The following is a 21718-nucleotide window of genomic DNA, read 5'->3' on the forward strand; positions in this document are numbered from 1 at the left end:
CTCGAGAAAGCCGGGGTCGACTTCTGAGGGTATCGGCGCGGCGGAGGCCGAAAGGGTTTCTGCGGCGGGGGCCTAGGTTTGGGGCGGACCAGGGATGCTAGAGAGCGCTCCTGTTCCGACAAGCGCTTGGTCGCCGCATCCAATGACTCGTCGAATAACTCGGACCCCACACAAGGCAAGTCTGCCAGGCGTTCCTGCAGGTTTGGGTCCATGTCGAGGGTGCGAAGCCAGGCCAAGCGGCGCATGGCCACCGCGAGGGCCGACACCCTCGAAACCAGCTCAAAGGCGTCGTACACTGCGTGGAATAGGTACAACCGCAATTGAGACAGGTTGGACATAAACTTATCGAATCCTGCTCTTTGGGAGTCCGGTAACGAGTTTCGATATTGAGGAAGGTCCTTCACCATACCACGCAAATAGGAGGAAAAGGTGAAGGCGTAATTTAGAACCCTGGTGGCCATCAGGGAATTTGAATAGAGGCGACGGCCAAACTTGTCCAGGGTCCGCCCCTCCCTGCCTGGTGGAACCGCCGCAGAAACCCGTGAGGGCTGTGATTTTTTAAGAGCAGACTCCACCAGAAGAGACTGGTGTGAGAGCTGCGCCTTATCGAACCCTTTAGGGGGAATCGTCCTATACTTCGATTCCATTTTTGAAGGCACAGACGTGACTGTAAGAGGGTTTGACAAGTTCTTCAGCCAGGTTTGCAGAAGGACACTGTTGAGAGGGAGTCTAGGCACCTCCCTAGGAAGAGTGGGGAGGTCCTGTTCCTCCAAAAATTCTTTGGAATACCGAGAGCCTACCATCAGGTCAATCCCCAGGGCTTGGGCCATGTCCTGAACGAAGGATGAAAATGAGGACGGCCTAGCCTGGGGAGACGGGGTTCTCGACCGCCCCACCGAGGAGAGGGGGGAGGCCTCATGGGAATAATGAGGATCCCTAACCGATCCCGAATCCCAGGATCCCCTCTCGAGGGCCCTCGAGGGGGAAGGGGAAGTTATCCTCCTCGCAGAACCCTTGGGTGAGGACCCCGGGGTTCGTGGGACACTCTCCCGTTTCCTCGGCGAGGCGGCCCGGGAAGACTTCCCATGGGGTGAGCGGAGGAGCCTCGGGTTGTCGAGGCGCAACTCCGACACCTGCAACGCCTCGCCCCCGAACGACGAGGAACGGTCGCGCCGAGGCGAGCCTCGGGGCCGCTTAGACTTCCTCGATCGACGCCCCGTCCGAGGTCGCGTCGAGGGCGAGGCGTGTCTGGAAGACCCGGAGGAAGAGGAGGAAAGACGGCGCACTCTGCGCAACTTTTCTTTGGGCCTTACACTCCGCTCAGGGGGTTCCCCCGAGGTCGAGGTCCGGGGCGGGGCCGAGACCGAGGTGAACGGGGTCCCAGTACCCGAGACCGAGGTCGCCGAGGCCGGGGCTCCCGAGGGAGCCGAGGCCGGGGCCTCCGAGACCGAAGGCGTCCAGGCCGAGGTCGAGGCCGCCGGAACCGCAGCACGCTGCAACACTTCCAGGGCTCCCGACAGCTCCGATGAGATCAGAGCTCGGAGGAGATCCTGGAAGGCCGGAATCCCCACGAAGGTGGGGAGTTCCGAGTCCGGGGCACACTCCCTGGAGGGCGACCTCGGTTTCGAGTATTCCCTCGGGGTGTGCGGAGTCGAGGTCCGATGCGGGGCCGGGGTCGACCCACCCGCCTTGGCCTGACTCGAGGATGGCTTCTTTGCTGAAGGGGATGGAACAGAGGACTTACCCGAAGCTTGCTTCACTGACGACGCCTTCGAGGAAGAGGGCCGAGGCGAGGCCGAGGCCCCCGAGGACGCCGAGACCGAGGTCAAGGCCGGGGCCGAAGCCGAGGCCGACGTCGAGGCCTTAGGTGGCGCGTCGACGGCGAACAATTCGGCCATTCTTGCCTTACGGCGACGGAGGGCCCTGTTTTGGAAGGTAGCACAGCGATCACACGAGTCTGTCGGATGTTCGGGCCCAAGACAGACAATGCACCACCGGTGAGGGTCAGTGATGGAAAGCAACCTCTCACACCGGCTGCACTTTTTGAATCCCGTAACCGGACGGGACATCCACGAAGAAAAAGAAGAAGGCCGGGAACGTACCGACGTCCCGCGGCCACGGCTTCCGGGAGCCCCCGGAACCCGACGAAAACGAAAGACTTTTTTTTTTTTTTTTTTTTTTTGAAAAGAAACGAAAGGAAAACAGTACCGCGAACTAATTCGAAGGGAAAAACAAACTAAACGCGGCAGCTAGAAGGCAAAAACACTGGAGCTCAGATCCACAGGGCTTTCTTGCTCCGCGGAAAAATTTGAACTGAGGACCACGAGGTGGGATGCGCCCTCTAGTGGGCGAGAAGGCACGCACATGCGTGGTGCAGTGTGCAAACTTGAAACTTCAATCAAGTTTGCTTGAAAAGCTGTCCGCGCCGGGGCTCCGTAGATGACGTCACCCACATGTGAGAATATCATGCCTGCTTGTCCTGGGATAAAAGACTGTTCAAGCAAATGTCTCCAAAACTGCTTTAATGGAAAAATGTGATTTTTTTAAAGTACTTTGTGAAATTTATTGTTGTACTTTGTTTAAACTTAAAAATCTGTGTCATTAACAGTGAATCGAATCGAAAAATTGATTCAACAGGGTGAATCGAATCAAAATTTTTTTCTCTGAATCGGGCAGCACTAGTGGACACTTGAGGTCGTGGAGTCCAGGAGTATTGGAGAGGGGTCCTTGAGACCTCCAGTACAAGGCTTCACCCTGGATTTTGTTAGCCTCATGTGGAATGCCTATCTGAATTTCCGAGGGTCCTTTTGCATCTGCTTGCATTGCACCAGAGAAGCACAGGGGAGCTTCCCTCAGAAGGCACCCAGGCCAGTTGAGGACATAGACTGGGAGGATAGAAAGTCAGATTCCATGCCACTATTGTTCTTGGATGAAGTTTCACTGGCAGAGTCTGGCTTGGTGCATAAGAGCAGCTGTCCCCACAGAGTGCCGGCTTTTCAAAGCCTCTGCACTTTCCAGCAGCATTTCTGCCTTGCTGAGAGTGCTGAAGCTGGAAATTCCTTCAGTTATGAGCAGCTGTCTCTGTCAAAGTGCTTTCTCTTGCATCCAAACATCACAAACACCACTGGGAATCTCCAGAGGGGTCCCTGTGGATGGCTAAGGCCATGGCCAAGCTTTAACTGATGGCTTCGAATTGTCAGCAGCTGAATGTTCAGCTGAAGATGAATTTGCTGGTAGCACAGACCAAACGCACTTCCCTGCCTAGTGAGGATGGTGCAATGTTAAAGGATTCGCAGGACCATAAAGTGGACTTGCTCCTCAAGTGGCAATTTGAAACTTTAGCCTTAGGGATTAAGGTGACTGTTGCAACTTCCTTTAGCACATGCTTACCAACACATCTATCTTGAGCATCAGTCCCAGAGGATGACGAGAATCCCCAAATGCTCTTGGCTGTGGTGAATTATACGATCTCGTTGGAGCAAGGCATCGGCCTATACGATCTCCGCTTGGTGGATGCTCTGGATCAGTCAGTGGACAGGAGATTCTATCTCTAAAGCCATGCTGAGCAGGCTCCCTTTAATGAGCAGATGCTATTTGGCAAGGGTGTGAATGACCTGATGGCAAGTGTTGTGGCCCATCACCCCAAAACCTTACCAGACAGCAGACCCTGAATGGCTCAGGGTCCAGGCATGGGTAATTTTCGAGGTTCTTGAAGATTCCATTCTTCTGCAGCAAGCCAAGCGATACAATGGTCCTTTCAGAGGTCCAATAGAGGCATGAAATGGTAGGCCTCAGGCTCTCGCTTCTCCCCAGACTCTTAAGAAATCACAGTGCTGCCAGGTCAAGGGCCAAGCTCCTCCTTGGATAGGGGACAAGCTGTCAGCTTTCTGATCAGTCCCGCTCCCGATGCTTCAACAGTGAACATAGAACAGAAATATTTAAGCAATTCAGCCTGTTTTTTATCAGCTTCTACATATTTCTCCCCTTTACCTTTGAGTCTCACAATGCTATTTTTGCACTTCTTTCTATCACTAATATATCTAAAAAATATCTTGTCTCCCCATTTTACCGTGTCAGCTATTTTTTCTTCCATTTGCATCTTTGCTTTCCTGACTACATGATCAACCTCTCTTAACTTTTCTAGATATTTTTGCCTGTCTTCATCTTTCTGTGATCTTTTGTAGTTTATGAAAGCTAACCTCTTATTCCTTACCTTCTCAGCTACCACTTTTGAGAACCAAAGCAGCTTTCTTTTCCTCTTACTTTTATTTACTTGCGTCTCAAAAAGGTCCAGTTTGGTCTGCAGATGCCTCTGTACTCCTTAGAAGGAAATCGACAACTACCACTACCTTACGCCTCCTGGTGGTCACGGATCCAGTAATGTTTGGGATTTCAAGCTTTGGTCCTTTCTCTCCTTGGGATGCTCTCATCTCCTCCATGTCTGGGACAGCATACCACTTCAGTTCAAGGGCTGGGGGAGTCACAGTACCAATCTTACATTGTTCTGTAATCTGAGTCTAGCTGTCTTCCTTCAGCACAGCCTCTTCTTCCCCACTGCTGGAAATCTTTGACGCCTCATGAACCATTTAATCGATGTACTTCTCATTCTTACGGATACTTCTCAGTCTTGCCACCTCCTCTCTCAGTACCTTTACTTCCTTCATGAGAGATTCAAGCTGAAGACAGCTTGCACATGGAACTACTCCCTCTGTCTGGGTAACATTTTCTGTCTGTGCAGAGACAGAAGTTGTAACCTGAGTAACAGCTTTGGTGATATGATGTTTTCCAGCCATACTTTGGTACAGAAGTATTTACACCTGGAAGAATAAAGAAAGGGCAGAAAAATCCTACCAAAGTAATGCCCTGTTCCTGGTTGGCTGAAGAGCCTATAAATCAAAAGCTCTTCCTTGGGGTGAGCGAGAGGGAATTAACACCGGAGCCTTTCCTCAACAGCTATTTGTGCCCTAATCTGATATTATGCCCTGAAATGCAGGCTAATACACTGTTTTGTATTATACCCTAACAGAGACTCTAAGGCTGAGATAATAAAGAGAACTACAGTGATATAACCTACTGAAGCCTAAGTTTGCTGTGAAAAACTATCTTTAATGTTGAGCCCTTACAACCTCTCTTAGAACCAGGCTTACTGAGGGTTAGGCACTAGGCTAGCATTCTTCCCCTCAAGGGTCACCTGAATCTGATCTCTTAAAGTCCTCAGAGTTTCTGAATTGTTGGTAAGGATTGGTCATTTCTGGGGGTGAGTCATGAAGGTTTTGAAATCGTGGTCAGAGGGGAAGAGTTGAGATAGAGAAGTTGGTAATGGAGCAGTTGGAGAAGAGGACAAGATTGAAGCACTGGCCTTTTTGGTGCATACAGGTGCTGGAGCAGAGCTGGAGATTGAAAGAGAATATGAGAGCAAGGAGCTTTGATGTATAGGAGTTGGCAGTGTTTTCAGCATGAATGTTAAAATCACCTAGGATGAGGGAAGGCGGCGAAGGTTCGAGGAAAATGGAGAGCCAGGAGTCAAGGTCGGTGAGAAAGGAAGCAAGGGATTTTTCAGGGAGTTGATAAATTACTGCTATTCGGAGAGGTAGAGGGGTGAATAGACAGACTGAGTGGACCTCGAGGAGAAACAATGAGACTTGGGTAGAAGAAGGGGTTGAAAACTACAGGAGGGGGATAGTAACAGCCCAACTCTGCCTCCGCGGCCAACTGAGTGAGACATATGGGAAAAGCGGTAACCTCCATGACACAGGACAGTGACTGAAGCAGAGTCATCGGGACAGAGCCAGGTTTCAGTTAGTGCAAGCAGGTGGAAATAATGAGAAATAGGTCATGTCCATAAGCGGTCTTGGATATAGAGCATGCATGAGGGCACATGAGAAAGGTACAGAAAGAGAGGAGAGGAACAGAAATAAGATTGGAGATGTTGCGGTGTAATCTGCTTGAGTAGACTAGGAAGGCTAGGATTGGGGTTGATGTCCCCAGCAGTGAGCAGAATGCATAGCAGAATAGGAGAGGTATTGCAAAGGCAATGTAGGTGAGATGTAGTCATATAATATGGGGAGGGTTGAATGAGGGGGAGAAACTGTTGGCATTTTAGAGCTGTGAATAAGGTGGGTGAAAGAAGGGATGGTGAGGTAGTGAATTTATGAAGTGGACCATGTGGATTTGAGGAATCCATTGGTTTTGGGCGGAAGGGAAGGTTGGGTGAGGTTAGGAACAAGAGAAGAAGGTGAAGATAAGGAAGATCAGGTAGATTAAGGATTATTTTCTAGGGAGGGTGGTTGTGGTAGAGAGGTTACTTTGACTTAGGAGTAATAAAGAGAAGGAGTGGGACTTATGGATTATGTTATTGTGGTTCTGTGTTCAAAATGGAGGGTTAAGTAATCTGCTGGGGTTTGATATCACAACCTTTGGGAATTGAGGCAGAGGCTCTACCACTAGAACAAATTAGCTTCAGGTATAAGGAAAAGGTGAATGGGTGATAGGAGGGTTGATTGGAGAGAGGTTTGTTTAGAGGAGTGTTAATTAGTGATGATGCTTACTTGTGTATGTCAGCTGGAGGATAGATAGGCACAGGTTTGAGAGCACACTGTGGCTATGAAAATAATCTCCAAAATTGAGCTTACAGACTTAGTCCTTTTAAGTAGACAGTCTCTCCCCCTCTCCCTCAGCAACTAATCTTCATGGGATCCCTTCTGGGGACACACCACCAAGTTCATATCCTTTAGGAATATTCAGCAAGGTGTTCTCCCTATATAATCAACTCCTGGAGGCTGACTTTACTACTTAAGTTTCTTACTCCATGGAAACTCGTATGCTCAGACTACTCCTCTACCTTCAGCACTGTAGTCTCTCTCACTCCCTCTCTCATTGGCTGGGAGATCCTTGCTCAGAGTTGCACTCTTGAGGATTCTTGACTTCAGTCACTCTTGCTACTCCCTTGGATAAATCCCAGGGATCGGATAGCATCCATCCAAGGGTCATAAAGGGACCATAGCTGAACTGTTTCAACTAATAGCTAATCTGTCAATCCTATCGGGAAAGATTCCGGAGGACTGGAAGGTGGCGAATGTTACGCCGATCTTCAAAAAAGGTTCGAGGGGAGACCCGGGAAACTACAGACCGGTGAGTCTGACCTCGGTACCGGGAAAGATGGTAGAAGTGTTGATAAAGGACCGCATCATTGATCACCTTGATGGACATGGGCTGATGAGGACCAGCCAGCACGGTTTCAGCAAAGGCAGATACAAACTTGCTGCACTTCTTCGAGGGAGTAAACAGGCAGATAGACAAGGGCGACCCGATTAACATTGTATATCTGGATTTTCAGAAGGAGTTCAACAAGATTCCGCATGAACGACTACTTAGGAAAATTGCGAGCCATGGAATTGAGGGTGAAATACTCACGTGGATTAAAAACTGGCTGGAGCATAGGAAACAGAGAGTGGGGGTAAATGGACAATACTTGGACTGGAAGAGCGTCACCAGTGGAGTGCTGCAGGGCTCAGTGCTTGGACCCGTGGTCTTCAACATCTTTATAAACGATCTGGACATAGGTACGACGAGCGAGGTAATTAAATTCGCGGACGATACGAAGTTATTCAGAGTAGTGAAGATGCAGGGGGATTGCGAAGATCTGCAACATGACATAATCAAGCTCAAGGAATGGGCATCGACATGGCAGATGAGGTTCAACGTGGGTAAGTGTAAAGTGATGCTTGTCGGTAACAAAAATCTCCTGCACAAATACAAGATGTCTGGGGCGGTACTTGGAGAGACCACCCAGGAAAGGGACTTGGGAGTTCTGATCGACAAGTCGATGAAGCCATCCGCGCAATGTGCGGCGGTGGCGAAAAGGGCGAACAGAATGCTAGGAATGATAAAGAAGGGAATCACGAACAGATCGGAGAAGATTATCATGCCGCTGTACCGGGCCATGGTGCGCCCTCACCTGGAGTACTGCGTATAGCACTGGTCGCCGTACATGAAGAAGGACATGGTACTACTCGAAAGGGTCCAGAGAAGAGCAACTAAAATGGTTAAAGGGTTGGAGGAGCTGCCATACAGCGAAAGATTAGAGAAACTGGGCCTTTTCTCCCTCGAACAGAAGAGATTGAGAGGGGACATGATCTAAACATTCAAGGTACTGAAGGGGATAGACTTAGTAGACAAGGACAGGTTGTTCATCCTCTCCAAGGTAGAGAGAACGAGAGCGCACTCTCTAAAGTTGAAAGGGGATAGATTCGTACAAATGTAAGGAAGTTCTTCTTCACCCAGAGAGTGGTGGAGAGCTGGAACATTCTTCTGGAGTCTGTCATATCCCCTCCAGGGATTCAAGGCAAAGCTAGATAAGTTCCTGCTGAACACGGACGTAAGCAGGTAGGGCTAGTCTCAGTTGGGCGCTGGTCTTTGACCGGAGGGCCACCGCGTGAGGGACTGCTGGGCATGATGGACCACTGGTCTGACCCAGCAGCGGCAATACTTATGTTCTTATGGATACCTGTTGCTTCGGGTCTTTTCTGATTGTTCTACCTCAGGATATTTAATAATTGCCCTACCCTTCTGACTCAGCAGACATGACTCCATCTATCCTTAAGTGGCTTTCTCTGTCTCAGTGATTGTATGGGACTCTGGCCATGTACCACCCATTCCCTCACAATGATATTGGACAATATTTAAACCAAAGCATTGTTCCTACATGGCTGACAAAACCCTGGACTCTGATTTTAGATGTGCTCTTCTTTTTCTATCTGAAGCTGCTCCTAGCTATTTGTTCCCTTTTAATCCAAAACAATCCATGGGGTGGGTTACCAAGAATACACTTTTTTAGTTGAGTATTGGCCTTTATCAGTTTCTGATACAAGGCCAAGCTGCCTTCACCAGGGCACATTGGAATATAACAGCTTTGTGCAAAATCAGCTACTATACTACAACAAACTCAGATATGCTTTCATAAATGATATTTGCAAAGCTGCAAATTTGTCTTCTATTACTAGTTATGCTTTATATAGTACTACTAGATATATGAGACTCTCCCTGCATAGTCATGTTTTCCCAGAATAGTAATGCCTGAAAACCTTGTCACAGTGGCGTACCAAGAGGGGGGGGGGGGGCGGTCCGCCCCAGGTGCAAGCCCTGAGGGGGTGCTCCCGGCCTGAAGTCATTGGCGTCCGGTTCTCCCCCTGGCGTCTGGATTTCCTCTCCCTGGCCTCCCTGCACCATTTACCATAGCGAAGCAGCCTGCAGCAAGATCGCGATGCCAGCGATCTTGCTGCAGGCTGCTTCGCTACGGTAAATGGTGTGGGGAGGTCAGGGAGATGAGCAGTCCTTCGGGGTGGGGGTGGTGAGCGGTCTTTCGAGGTGGGGGGAGCGAACGGTCCTTCGGGGTGGGGCAGCATGCCTTCAGGGTGGGGCGGGCAGGCAGGCCTTCAAGGGGGGGAGACAGGCTTTCGGGGGGACATGCCTTCAAGGGGGACAGGCAGGCAGGCCTTCAAGGGGGGACAAGCCTTCATGGGGAAGATAGGCTTTCGGGGGGACAGGCCTTCAAGGGGGGGACAGGCCTTCAGGGGTGGGATGCAGATCTTTAAGAGGGGGGACAGGCCTTTAGGGGAGGGGGGCCCTGGTGTAGAAGTACACGGAGGGAAGGGGGGGTTCAAAGAGACATGCATATGCCGGACTTAGGGGGGGAAGAAATAATGGGACTGAAAATAGAGGAGAGGGAGAGAGATGATGGACCATGGGATTTAGGGAGGGAAGGAACAGAAAGGGAGAGAAGTTGGACACAAGGGATGGTGTGAGGGGGGAAAAAGATACTGGATAGGAGGGTAGTTGGGAAAAGAAAGGGAGAGATGGTGGACCCTGGGGTGGTGGGGAAGGAGGGAGAGATGCTGGATGAAAGGGTAGTTAAGAAAAGGTTGATCTGTGGAGGGAGACGAAAAAGGAAAGATTCCAGACCTCCGGGGGAGGGGAGGGAAACAGAAGGGGAGGACAGAGATGGCAGATGGATGGTTAGCATGCAGAAAGAAGAAAGAAGGAGACCCTGGCATGCAAGTTATCAGAAGACAACCAGAGCCTTGGACCAACAAGATTTGAAAAATAACCAGACAACAAAAGGTAGAAAAACTAATTTTATTTTTTGTTTTGAGATTACAATATGTCAGATTTGAAATGTGCATCCTGCCAGAGCTGGTGTTAGACCGCAAACGTGAGCTAGGATTTAATAGAGAGAGGAAAAAGTCCTTTTTGGTTTTTTTATTTTATTTACACCACAGCGCCAGTGTGGTTAGGAGAAGCCAAAGGGGGTGAAAAGGCTATAAAATAAACCCACCAGGATGTTTGAAAAAAACACCCAATTGGGCAGGAAAATTGAATCGAAAAACCAATTTAATAGGCTGAATCGAAATTTTTTTTCCTGAATCGGGCAGCACTAGTTTGCGCTACTGTCTTAGACTTTAGGACCTGGGATTGGGGAGAGATGGCATCCTTAGTACTTTATAATGCAAGTGAAACGAGGATTTGGTCAGACTTTTGAAGGGTCTGCAGAAGAAAAATATTGTATAGGCCGGGGACATGAGACAGCAGGAAATGGGAACTTTTCTTCCTTCTATTTTTGTGAATGGCAAGGCTGAAGATGTCAGAGAGTTCAGTTAAAATATGTGCTTTATAAGAAAATATAATGTGTTTTATTAAGTTTATAAGCATTGCTGGCCTACCCAGTGAGGTGTTCCTAGTGGTGGTGGCAGCGTGTCAATGTGTTGAGAGGAAGAGGTGGTCTGGAAAATTTTGCTGAGCAAACTCCAGGCCCATTTCCACCCCCAGTTAGTCCACTCCACTCAACTGGTTCACACAACTGGGTCTTTGGGTATTGTGCCTGGGTAGTTGTTTTGGGATCTCTTCCAGTAGTTCGTCAGTATCTCCTTATGGTCCAAGGAAGAAAACTTTGTTAACCTTAGCATTGACCTTCAGAATATGTTTGTAACAGCCCTGCTTATGTGGCATTAGGCTATGTAGTGATCGAAAGAAAAAATCAGACCTTAGCACATTTTTGCACTATATGGTGGGTGTATGAGGAGATTCACATTTCCTGCACAGCTAAGTCCGTGTGAAGTTACCTTGTGCTGTATTTGACATCTAGCAAGGTCTCTGTTTGGAAGGAAAGATCTAAGCTTAAAAATGAAGTGGCCAGAAGTTATGGTAAAAGTAGATAGCGTAGCTGGTTTTAAGAAAGATTTAGACAAATTCCTGGAGGAAAAGTCCATAGTCTGTTATTAAGACATGGGGGAAGCGTCTGCTTGCCCTGGATCGGTAGCATGGAATGTTGCTACTCTTTGGGTTTTGACCAGGTACTAGTGACCTGGATTGGCTACCATGAGAATGGGCTACTGGGCATGATGGACCATTGGTCTGACCCAGTTAGGCTATTCTCATCTGTAGGGGCCTTTGTTTTCACTTCTTATTTTAATGTATTTTTTTTCTGGGAACTTATCAGTGTTTTTTATAATGGGAACAAAAATGGAAGAGAATTAATGTGTGTGGAATGGGGGGGGGTAACTAATTTCTTCAGCTAAATAATTCAATCCACCTCAACCAGACATAGGAGAACTCACGAACCATTCACACACCTCCAACCAAAAACGTCAAAAGAAAATAACTGTTCGATAACCTCCTAATCATTCGAGCTGCAACACTCGACCCCCAACTCTACAACCTATTGACCTCGACCATAGACTACAAAACCTTCAAAAAAGAAATAAAACCCCTTCTATTCAAAAAACACATAAAACCAAACTAACACAATCAGAACTGTCCCAAGCATCACTATTCCATATGTACTTCTGATGTCATGACAATTCAGACATAATTTATGTTATGTTTGGAATAATGGTTACATATATGAGGTTCAATAAAAGAAAATTTTCACTGCCTGTTTCTATTCTGACCATTTATTCCGTTTCATGGTTATTACAAAAAATATTTTTTTACATGGGGGGTGGGGGGGGTGTCTAAAAATGATGGGCCCCGGGTGCCACATACCCTAGGTACGCCACTGCCTTGTCGTACCTGGATGGCATGTCATTTTGTGTATCCTCTTTGGTTGATTACCACTCCTGTTTTCCAGCCACCCAGGAGTTACATCTATGCATTTCCTTACATTTTGGACATAGTAGTCACTTTTGAGTTGCCCAGCCATTTGGCTATATCTCCTCTCAACTGTTCATGGAGAAAGTGGAGTTTGTTTCCAATAAGGAGATGGGGCAGGGCAGTGTGCCTACATTCTCTTGATATTTCTTCCACTCAATTTTTAGCACTGTTATATCATTGATATACAGTGGGGGTAAGGGGGGGCTTAACCCCACCCTTTTGTTTATACCTTTAATATCTTACTTTTCTTTCATCGTTGTAGTTCTCCCCTTCTTTTCCACGTGTACCCGTTTGTCCAGTCATGTATGTCATTGTTTTTATCTAATCGTGTATGTTTATTTTGTTAGTTATGTTAAATTATATTATCTGTTTCTGCCCTATTTTAAAATGTATAATCACCTTGAAATAAATAAGGTGGTATATCAAAATTTTAGTAAACTTGAAACTTAATAAGGTAATTCCTGCATACTCTCACTAGGGTTTCTACCACTTCTGGGAGAGAACTAATCTAGTGTGTGATCAGCTCAGAATGACCTTGCTCAGTCATTGCTGTTTTCCTGTTGTCCATAGAGAATCTCCTCTTTACTAGTAAGTAACTCTGCTTTCTGTTTCAGACACTGTAACATGGTGTTGGAGAACGTGAAGGAAATGTGGACAGAAGTCCCAAAGAGTGGGAAGGGGAAGAAGAAATCCAAACCTGTCAACAAAGACCGTTACATCTCAAAGATGTTCCTCCGAGGGGACTCTGTCATTGTAGTGCTTAGAAACCCCTTGCTTGCTGGCAAATAAAGTGTCCCTATACCTGCCAATCCCAAGGCTAAGTAACGAAGACCCATCATATCTACTAAATGTTATTTTTCTTTATTTTTCATGAGGAATCTTTATTCTTGAATAATAGTTTTGATGTTTTTCCAATTTCTGCCATACATTACTTTAAAATCACCTTTCCAAGTTTTAAAGATAAAGCATCCCTTCTCAGTATTAAATGAGATTTATACCTGTACTTCCTGTTCTGCTACTGGGATACCCAGCTGCATTATTATGTGAAAATTTTTTTATATAATAAAATTGGAACTGAAACCTCTGTTATTTGTTTCCCCTGGTGCTTAACTTTAATGAGACTGTGCAGCATGTGATGGGCTAGAATACAGTACTGTATTTTTTGCTCCATAAGACACACTTTTTCCACCCCCCAAAAAGGGGGTGGAAAGTAAGTGCGTCTTATGAAGCGAAGATACAAATTTGAGCCCTCTGTTGCCGCCGCTGCATATTTTACCCCCCCCCCCCCCGCTGCAACCACATATTTTTAACCCCCCCCCCCACCGCTGCCGCAACATATTTAAAAAAAAACAAAAACACCACTGCTGCAACTTTAATCCCTCCTACTCACTTGCTACCGTCATACCTGGTGGGCTAGCGAATTTCCTGGCCAGAAGCAAAGATATGGTGGCTATAAAATAAACCAGGTGTATACCTGGCGGGGCCTCCGCGTGTGCGGATCGCCGGACTTGATGGACCGAAGGTCTGATCCGGAGATGGCGCTTCTTATGTTCTTATGTTCTTTAAGAGCAAGCCTTCCGCGCTCCTGCCTGGGCCCGCACTGATCGCCGAATGGCTGCAGTCAGCTCTCGCAGGACTCTTGAGAACTGACTGCAGCCATTCGGAGATCGGCGCGGGCCCAGGCAGGAGCGCAGAGGACTTGCTCCTGATCTCTGAGCTTCTGGCCTTTGCATCGCTGGCTGGGAAAGATGGGAGGAATTTAAAAAAAGGTACCTAAAGGGGATGATTAAAGGTGCGGAGGGGGGATGATTAAAAAAGGTACTGGGGAGTACGTGGGTGATGATTTAAGGTACTGGGGGCACGGGATATGGGGATGATTTAAAGGATATGGGGGATGATTTAAGATACTGAGGGGGTGTGGGGCCTGCCTACCTGTCATTAGGCCTGTCTGCTCTGTGCCCTGCCTCGGCCTACCACTAGACCACCAGAGGGGGGCAGGGTACAGAGCCTGGCAGGGAGGGGGGACAGGATGCAGAGTCTGGTAGGGAGAATTTGGTTCAGAATGGGGGGTTTTCTTGTTTTCCTCCTCTAAATCTAGGGTGCGTCTTATGGTCAGGCGCGTCTTATGGAGCTAAATATATGGTAATCTGGATGCTGGAATGTGCTTTAGAGGAACAGTATGGAAGGAGAGGGTATGATTTTTTCCCCTTTTCAGTACCAAGTGCATGATGCAGGGTGACCCATTTGAGAACAGAGATAACTGATGAGATTTATGTCAGTTGGGCTCGAAGGAAGTTCAAACAGTTCTCAACTTTTGCCATACTACTGAATTATCTGTGATGTAATTTTTTTTTCTCAACTCTTGGTTTTTCCCTATTGCATATATGTCCGCCCCTCCCCCGATCCAGCAGGGTTCTATACCATACTAGATATCGGATCTGAGAATGGTGGCAGTTGACCGTTTAATGCAGCTGATGCACCGAGATGATAGTGGCGGTTGTCTGGCTGTTGCAGAGGTCATCTGATCCAAATGACATGCCTGCACTTTAGCATTGCATTGACTCTGATCTAAATGACTAGCCTGTATTTTGGCACTCATTACTATTTCCTGGGAAACCTCATGGCTGAAATATTGTGTGTTGGCTTGGCAGCATACGTCAGGGCTTAAGGAGCATACCAGCTTTCTCTCCTTGGCATATCGTCTTTATGAACTTCTAACATCAGATCCTATTGTCTGATTGGAATTTATTTTATTTTTATTTATTGTTTTCTCAGGTACTTTAGCTAGATTGTGAGCCTTCGGGACAGCTAGGGAAATCCAAAGTACCATTTTTATTTATTTTATTTTAATGTATCTTTAATCTATCTTCATTGTAAACCGCTTTGAACCTCACGGTATAGCGGTATATAAGAAATAAAATCAAATCAAAATCTTAGACCCACAATCCACACATGAGAAAGGTCACCAACTTGACATCGCAGCCTTCATGACCCAACATCCCATTCAACCAGAGATTCAAACCTCAAATGAAAAATGGTCCCGATCCCTCTGGTCAGACCACTACACTTACTCCTTCAATATCAATTGGGCCAAAAACAAAAAAGCTCAAAGAACAACCTACAACTCACGTAAATACATCGACCCCCTCCAAATTCTGGAATAAAACAGATGCAATAATCCAAGATTGTAACCCCAAGGACTTCATTTCACAATTGTGCAGTCTAAGTACAGCTACCCTGGATGAGCTAGCCACAATACAAACAATAAACAGAATCAGCAGACGATCAGACAAGTGGTTCGACAATGAACTACTCCTACTCAAAAGACAATGCAGATGACTAGAAAGAAAATGGAGAAAAAGTAATCAAGAGCCCACAAAAACAGCATGGAGAAAACTAAACCAACAATACAAACTAAAACTGAAAGAAAAAAGAAAGACACATACCATAATATGGTATGGCTCAACCTCAAGAAAGGTTTCCCTAAGACAAACACAGCAACAAGGGTTCTCAACTTTAGAGGCACAGACTTAACCGCATGGGAAATTTTGTCCATCAGGAGCTACATAAACAAGCAATATCTGACAATGTGGAGGATATGTGGTCGTCTCTGAAGTCCATCCTACACGAAGCAACAGACCGATACATAAAGACAGTAAGTAAACGCAGGAGAAACAAAAGACCCCAATGGTTCAGTAAAGAAATTTCAGACCTAGTTAAACAGAAAAAAGACGCATTTATCACCTACAAACATTTAGACAGAGAGGGAGCGAAAGAGGACTATCTAGACAGATCTAAAGCTGTCAAAACAGCAGTCAGAGAAGCCAAACTCCGAATGGAGGAAGAGCTAGCACGGAAAATTAAGAAAGGGGATAAATCTTTCTTCAGCTATATTAGTGACAGGAAAAGAAACAAAGATGGGATAGTACGCCTGAAGCAATCGGACGGTAACTTTGCGGAATCAGATTCTGAGAAGGCAGAACTACTAAACAAATACTTCTGTTCAGTGTTCACCCGCGAAGCGCCAAAAGCTGGTCCACAGCTGCAGATGGGAGATAACCAGAAAGACCCATTTCAAGATTTCAAATTTACGCCCAGTAGCGTCTATGACGAACTATCAAGACTCAAAGTAAACAAACCCATGGGACCGGATAACCTACACCCCAGAATGCTCAGGGAGTTAAGGGAAGTCCTGGCAGAACCATTATCTGTTCTTTTCAATCTTTCCCTAAGCACAGGAAGGGTCCCCTTGGACTGGAAAACCGCCAACGTAATCCCATTCCACAAAAAGGGCTGCAGGACAGAGACAGCAAACTACAGACCAGTGAGTCTCACGTCTATAGTGTGTAAACTCATGGAAACACTGATCAAACAGAATCTTGACACAATCCTAGACGAAGAAAAACTGCGTGATCCACACCAACACGGGTTCATCCAGGGTAGATCCTGCCAATCTAATCTGATTAGCTTTTTTGACTGGGTTACTAGACAACTGGACGCCGGAGAGTCACTGGACGTGGTATGTTTGGACTTCAGTAAAGCATTTGATAGCATCCCTCATCGAAGATTACTGAACAAGCTGAAATCGATAGGATTAGGAGACACTCTAACTACATGGGTTGGGGATTGGCTGAGCAGTAGACTTCAGAAGGTGGTGGTGAACGGTACCCCATCCGAAGCATCGGACGTGATCAGTGGAGTGCCGCAGGGCTCGGTCCTGGGCCCGATTCTATTTAACTTATTCATAAGAGATATGACGCAAGGACTTAGAGGAAGGGTATCACTGTTTGCCGAAGACGCCAAACTTTGCAACATAGTAGGCAAAAGCTTATTACCTGATAATATGACACACGACCTACTGTTGCTGGAACAATGGTCAACTATTTGGCAGCTAGGCTTCAATGCTAAAAAATGCAAGATAATGCACCTGGGTAAGAGAAACCCGCGTAGAACTTATGTACTAAATGGTGAGACCTTGGTTAGGACCACGGCGGAACGCAACCTAGGGGTGATCATTAGTGAGGACATGAAGGTTGCCAATCAAGTGGAGAAGGCTTCCTCCAGGGCAAGACAAATGATGGGGTGTATCCTCAGAGGTTTCGTCAGCAGGAGACCTGAAGTTATGATGCCGTTGTACAGAGCCATGGTGAGGCCTCACTTGGAGTACTGTGTTCAGTTTTGGAGACCACACTACCGAAAGGACGTTCTGAGGATCGAGTCGGTTCAGCGAACGGCCACCAGGATGGTCTTGGGGCACAAGGATCTCACGTATGAAGAAAGATTTAAAAAATTGCGGCTGTACTCACTTGAGGAAAGAAGAGAACGGGGAGATAGGATTGAAACATAAGTACATCACGGGACGCGTCGAGTCAGAAGATGATATCTTCTGGCTCATGGGACCCTCGACCACCAGAGGGCATCCGCTGAAAATCAGGGGAGGGAAGTTTCATGGCGACTCCAGGAAGTACTTCTTCACCGAAAGAGTAGTGGATCATTGGAACAGACTCCCACTCCAGGTGATAAAGGCCAGCAGCATGACGGATTTTAAGAGAAAATGGGATACTCACGTGGGATCTTTAAGGGAGTAAATTCAGGGGAGGGGATACTTGGAATGGGCAGACTTGGTGGGCTATAGCCCTTTTCTGCTGCTTTTTTCTATGTTTCTACTCTAACCAAATAGGCAGAGATTCCCAAGACAGTAAAAAACTATTCCAATTACTAAAAGAACTCACAGACACCAAACCCTACCTGGCCAATAATAACACCCCACCACCTTCAGCCAACTTTTTAGCTGAATACTTCAAAAATAAAATCAAACTACCAGGACTACCTTCACTGGAACCCCTATTCACCTAGAAGAGATCACATTGCCCCCCCCCCCCCCCCCCCCCCGAAAAAGAATCAGTTGCAGCAGACAGAACCTAGTCCCACTTCTCCACTATACAATGGTCAGACCTTAACACACTAAAAAATACAGCCACGCAGCCTGTGACTTCAGCCACTGCCCACCATACCTGTTAAAAACCTCCAGTACTTTATTCCGCACCCTCCTCTTACAATGGATACAAACCTTGCTCACAGACGGCCTTTTCCCACAAGACCTCAGCAAAATCATCGTCACCCCAATCCTAAAAGACCCCAAAGGAGCAACAGGTCAACCATCCAACTACAGACCCATAGCCTCAATACCATTTTATATCAAGCTAATGGAAGGCCTCATAGCTAAACTCCTCACCAACTACCTGAAAACCACAGCTTACTCCAAAATACACAGTCTGGTTTCAGAACCAAATACAGCGCAGAGACACTACAGGGATCCCTCCTGGACACAGCTAGACAATACCTCAGCACAGGCAGAAAAATGATGATTATACAACTAGATCTGACTGCAGCTTTTAACCTTGTAGACCAGGGGTGCCCACACTTTTTGGGCTTGTGAGCTACTTTTAAAATGACCAAGTCAAAATGATCTACCAACAATAAAATTTTTTTAAAAAACCACAAAGCACACTGTACGCTGAGAAAATGTTAATTATCATTCCTATTCCGGGGTTTTTTCAAAGAGGTCAAGGCAGATGACTCTATGCTCTGTCACCTCAGTAACAACCATACAAAAATAGACAAATATATCCCCCCACCCTTTTTACTAAACCACAATAGCAGTTTTTAGCGCAGGGAGCTGCACTGAATGCCCAGCGCTGCTCTCAACACTCATAGGCTCCTTGCGCTAAAAACCGCTATTGCGATTTAGTAATAGGGGGCCATAGTGCAAAATATAGACATATAAATTCAGACACATTTTGATCACTAAATTTAAAATAAAATAATTTTTCCTACCTTGTTGTCTGGTGTTCATGAGTCTCTGGTTGCACTTTCTTCTTCTGACTGCATCCAATCTTTCTTCCCTTCTTTCAGCCTGTATGCGTCCTCTCCTCCAGACCTCATTCCCTTCCCCAACTTTTTCTTCCTCTCTCCCTTCCCTTTCTTTCTCCCTGCCTCCCTTTCTTTTTTCTCTCTTCATGCCCCCTTTCTTTTTTCTGTTTCCCTGCCCTCCCCCAAACCACTGCCGCTAGGCAGGGACAGGGCAGGCAGGCAGGCCTAGTGACAGGCAGCCCCCATGCCCCCAGTACCTTAAATCATCTCCCTATACCCCCAGTACCTTTTTTAATCATACTCCTTGTACTTTTTAAAATCCCTCCTTCCCTCCCTAGACGGCTAACCTGGTATTTTAAATATCTCCCCACCCTCAGTACCTTTTAAAATCCCTCCCTCCCTAGATGGCTATCCTGATATTTTAAACATCCCCTCACCCCCCGGTACCTTGATGCAATCCTGGCGGTCCAGCGCTGCATCGGCAGCCTTCCCTGCTGGACAGCCACTCAAGTCCCCATCTGCCGCGGCGGTAATAGGCAGGTGTGAGCCCCAAGCGCGCCTGCCTGGTCTTGTGCTGCCCGAATGGTGTCAGCTCGGCTGGCTCCCCCTTCTGCGCCGGAAGTGAAATCCAGATGCGAGTCCGGAGCGCGTCTGCCTGGTCCCGCACCGCTGCTCGAATGGTGCAGTCAACTCCTGCGAGTCTCACGAGAACCAACAGCACCATTTGGGCGACGACACAGGACCAGGCAGGCACGAGCGCGGACTGGGGGAAAGGAAGGGCAGGAGGACCCGGACCTGACCGGCTGTGCACCCGGGGCGGACCGGCTGTGCACCCGGGGCGGACCGCCACCCCCCCCCCATTGGTACGCCACTGACGTTCACCCCGCCCTGCCAGCACTCTGATTGGCTGGCGTTCAAGAGGCGGGACAGTCAGGAGGGGAAAAAAGAGAAGTGGAAAAGGGAACCCGCTCTGCGATCGACTGGGGTCGCCTGAGCGAGCGACCTGTCGATCGCGATCGACGTATTGGGCACCCCTGTTGTAGACCATGACATCCTACTACAAATACTAGATTCAATAGGAATCGCAGGTAAGGTACACATATGGTTTCAAGGATTCCTACAATCCAGGACTTACAGAATAAAGTCAAACAAAGAAAAATCAGAACCATGATTCAACCCCTGCGGCGTACCCCAAGGATCACCTTTATCTCCCACACTGTTCAACCTCTACATTGCATCCCTTGGCACCTGCCTAGATAAATTAGGCCTAACCTCCTATAGCTATGCAGATGACATCACCATTCTCCTTCTTTTTGATCAACCTGCACCCTTCATGACAGACACACTACACAGAACACTAGAAACAGTAGCAACATGGATGAAAGAGCACAAACTGAAACTGAATCTTGACAAAACAAAATTCATCCTCGAAAATAACAAAACCTCAACCATAACAAACCTAGTAATAAACTCAATCACATACCCCATTCAACCTCCTCTAAAACTTCTGGGAATGCTGATGGGCAGAAGTTACCATGCAGCCACAAATCAACAAAACAATACAGAAATCATGTGCAGTCATGAGAAAACTAAGGCAAGTTCTAAAATTCAACAGAAAACAATTCCAGCTCATGGTCCAGTTCCTAGTCCTGGGTCTTCTAATCTAGACTACTGCAACATCCTCTATCTACCCTGCCCCACAACCATGATAAAACAACTACAAACAGTACAAAACACAGCTCTGAGACTTATCTACTCCCTGAGGAAACACGACCACATCACAGTGGCTTACCTCGATTCACACTGGCTCCCAATACAAGCAAGAATACTATTCAAATTCTACTGTCAACTATTTAAGACCATAAACGGAGACTGTCCAGCCTACTTGAACAACCAACTAATCCAAACAACCACAACCAGATAAAGGAAAACCCACACTCCATTCATGCACCCTCCAATCAGACACGTCAGATGAAAAAAAAATGTACGATGGCCTCCTGGCCACTCAAGCAGCAAAACTAGACTACCAATTCTCCAATTTACTAATCACGAATCTAGACTACAAAACCTTCAAAAAAGAAATAAAAACTCGGCTATTCAAGAAATCCTTAAAGACAAACTAACACAACAAGAATCATCTCAATCCCCAATACCAACCCACTCCACTCCATAATACCACAGGACATGTCCAGATAACTCCTTATGCATTTCTAAATGTCCAAATTCCAGCTCATGGTCCAGTTCCTAGTCCTGGGTCTTCTAGACTACTGCAACATCCTCTATCTACCCTGCCCCACAACCATGATAAAACAACTACAAACAGTACAAAACACAGCTCTGAGACTTATCTACTCCCTGAGGAAACACGACCACATCACAATGGCTTACCTCGATTCACACTGGCTCCCAATACAAGCAAGAATACTATTCAAATTCTACTGTCAACTATTTAAGACCATAAACGGAGACTGTCCAGCCTACTTGAACAACCAACTAATCCAAACAACCACAACCAGATAAAGGAGAACCCACACTCCATTCATGCACCCTCCAATCAGACACGTCAGATGAAAAAAAAATGTACGATGGCCTCCTGGCCACTCAAGCAGCAAAACTAGACTACCAATTCTCCAATTTACTAATCACGAATCTAGACTACAAAACCTTCAAAAAAGAAATAAAAACTCGGCTATTCAAG

At 46.9% G+C, this 21718-nt stretch overlaps 1 protein-coding gene across 1 annotated transcript in view; it reads left to right on the top strand.

Annotated features, from left to right (window-relative positions):
* Positions 1–13232, top strand: part of SNRPD2 (small nuclear ribonucleoprotein D2 polypeptide) — a 28777-nt gene extending 15545 nt beyond the window's left edge. Inside the window, exon 3 of the mRNA XM_033956292.1 lies at positions 12762–13232. Coding sequence (XP_033812183.1) covers positions 12762–12936 — 175 coding nt within the window. The 3' untranslated portion in view covers positions 12937–13232. The remainder of the gene's footprint in view (positions 1–12761) is intronic.
* Positions 13233–21718: the final 8486 nt, after the last annotated feature.

This window comes from Geotrypetes seraphini, chromosome 8 (assembly GCF_902459505.1).
Source record: "Geotrypetes seraphini chromosome 8, aGeoSer1.1, whole genome shotgun sequence".
Classification (NCBI taxonomy): domain Eukaryota; kingdom Metazoa; phylum Chordata; class Amphibia; order Gymnophiona; family Dermophiidae; genus Geotrypetes; species Geotrypetes seraphini.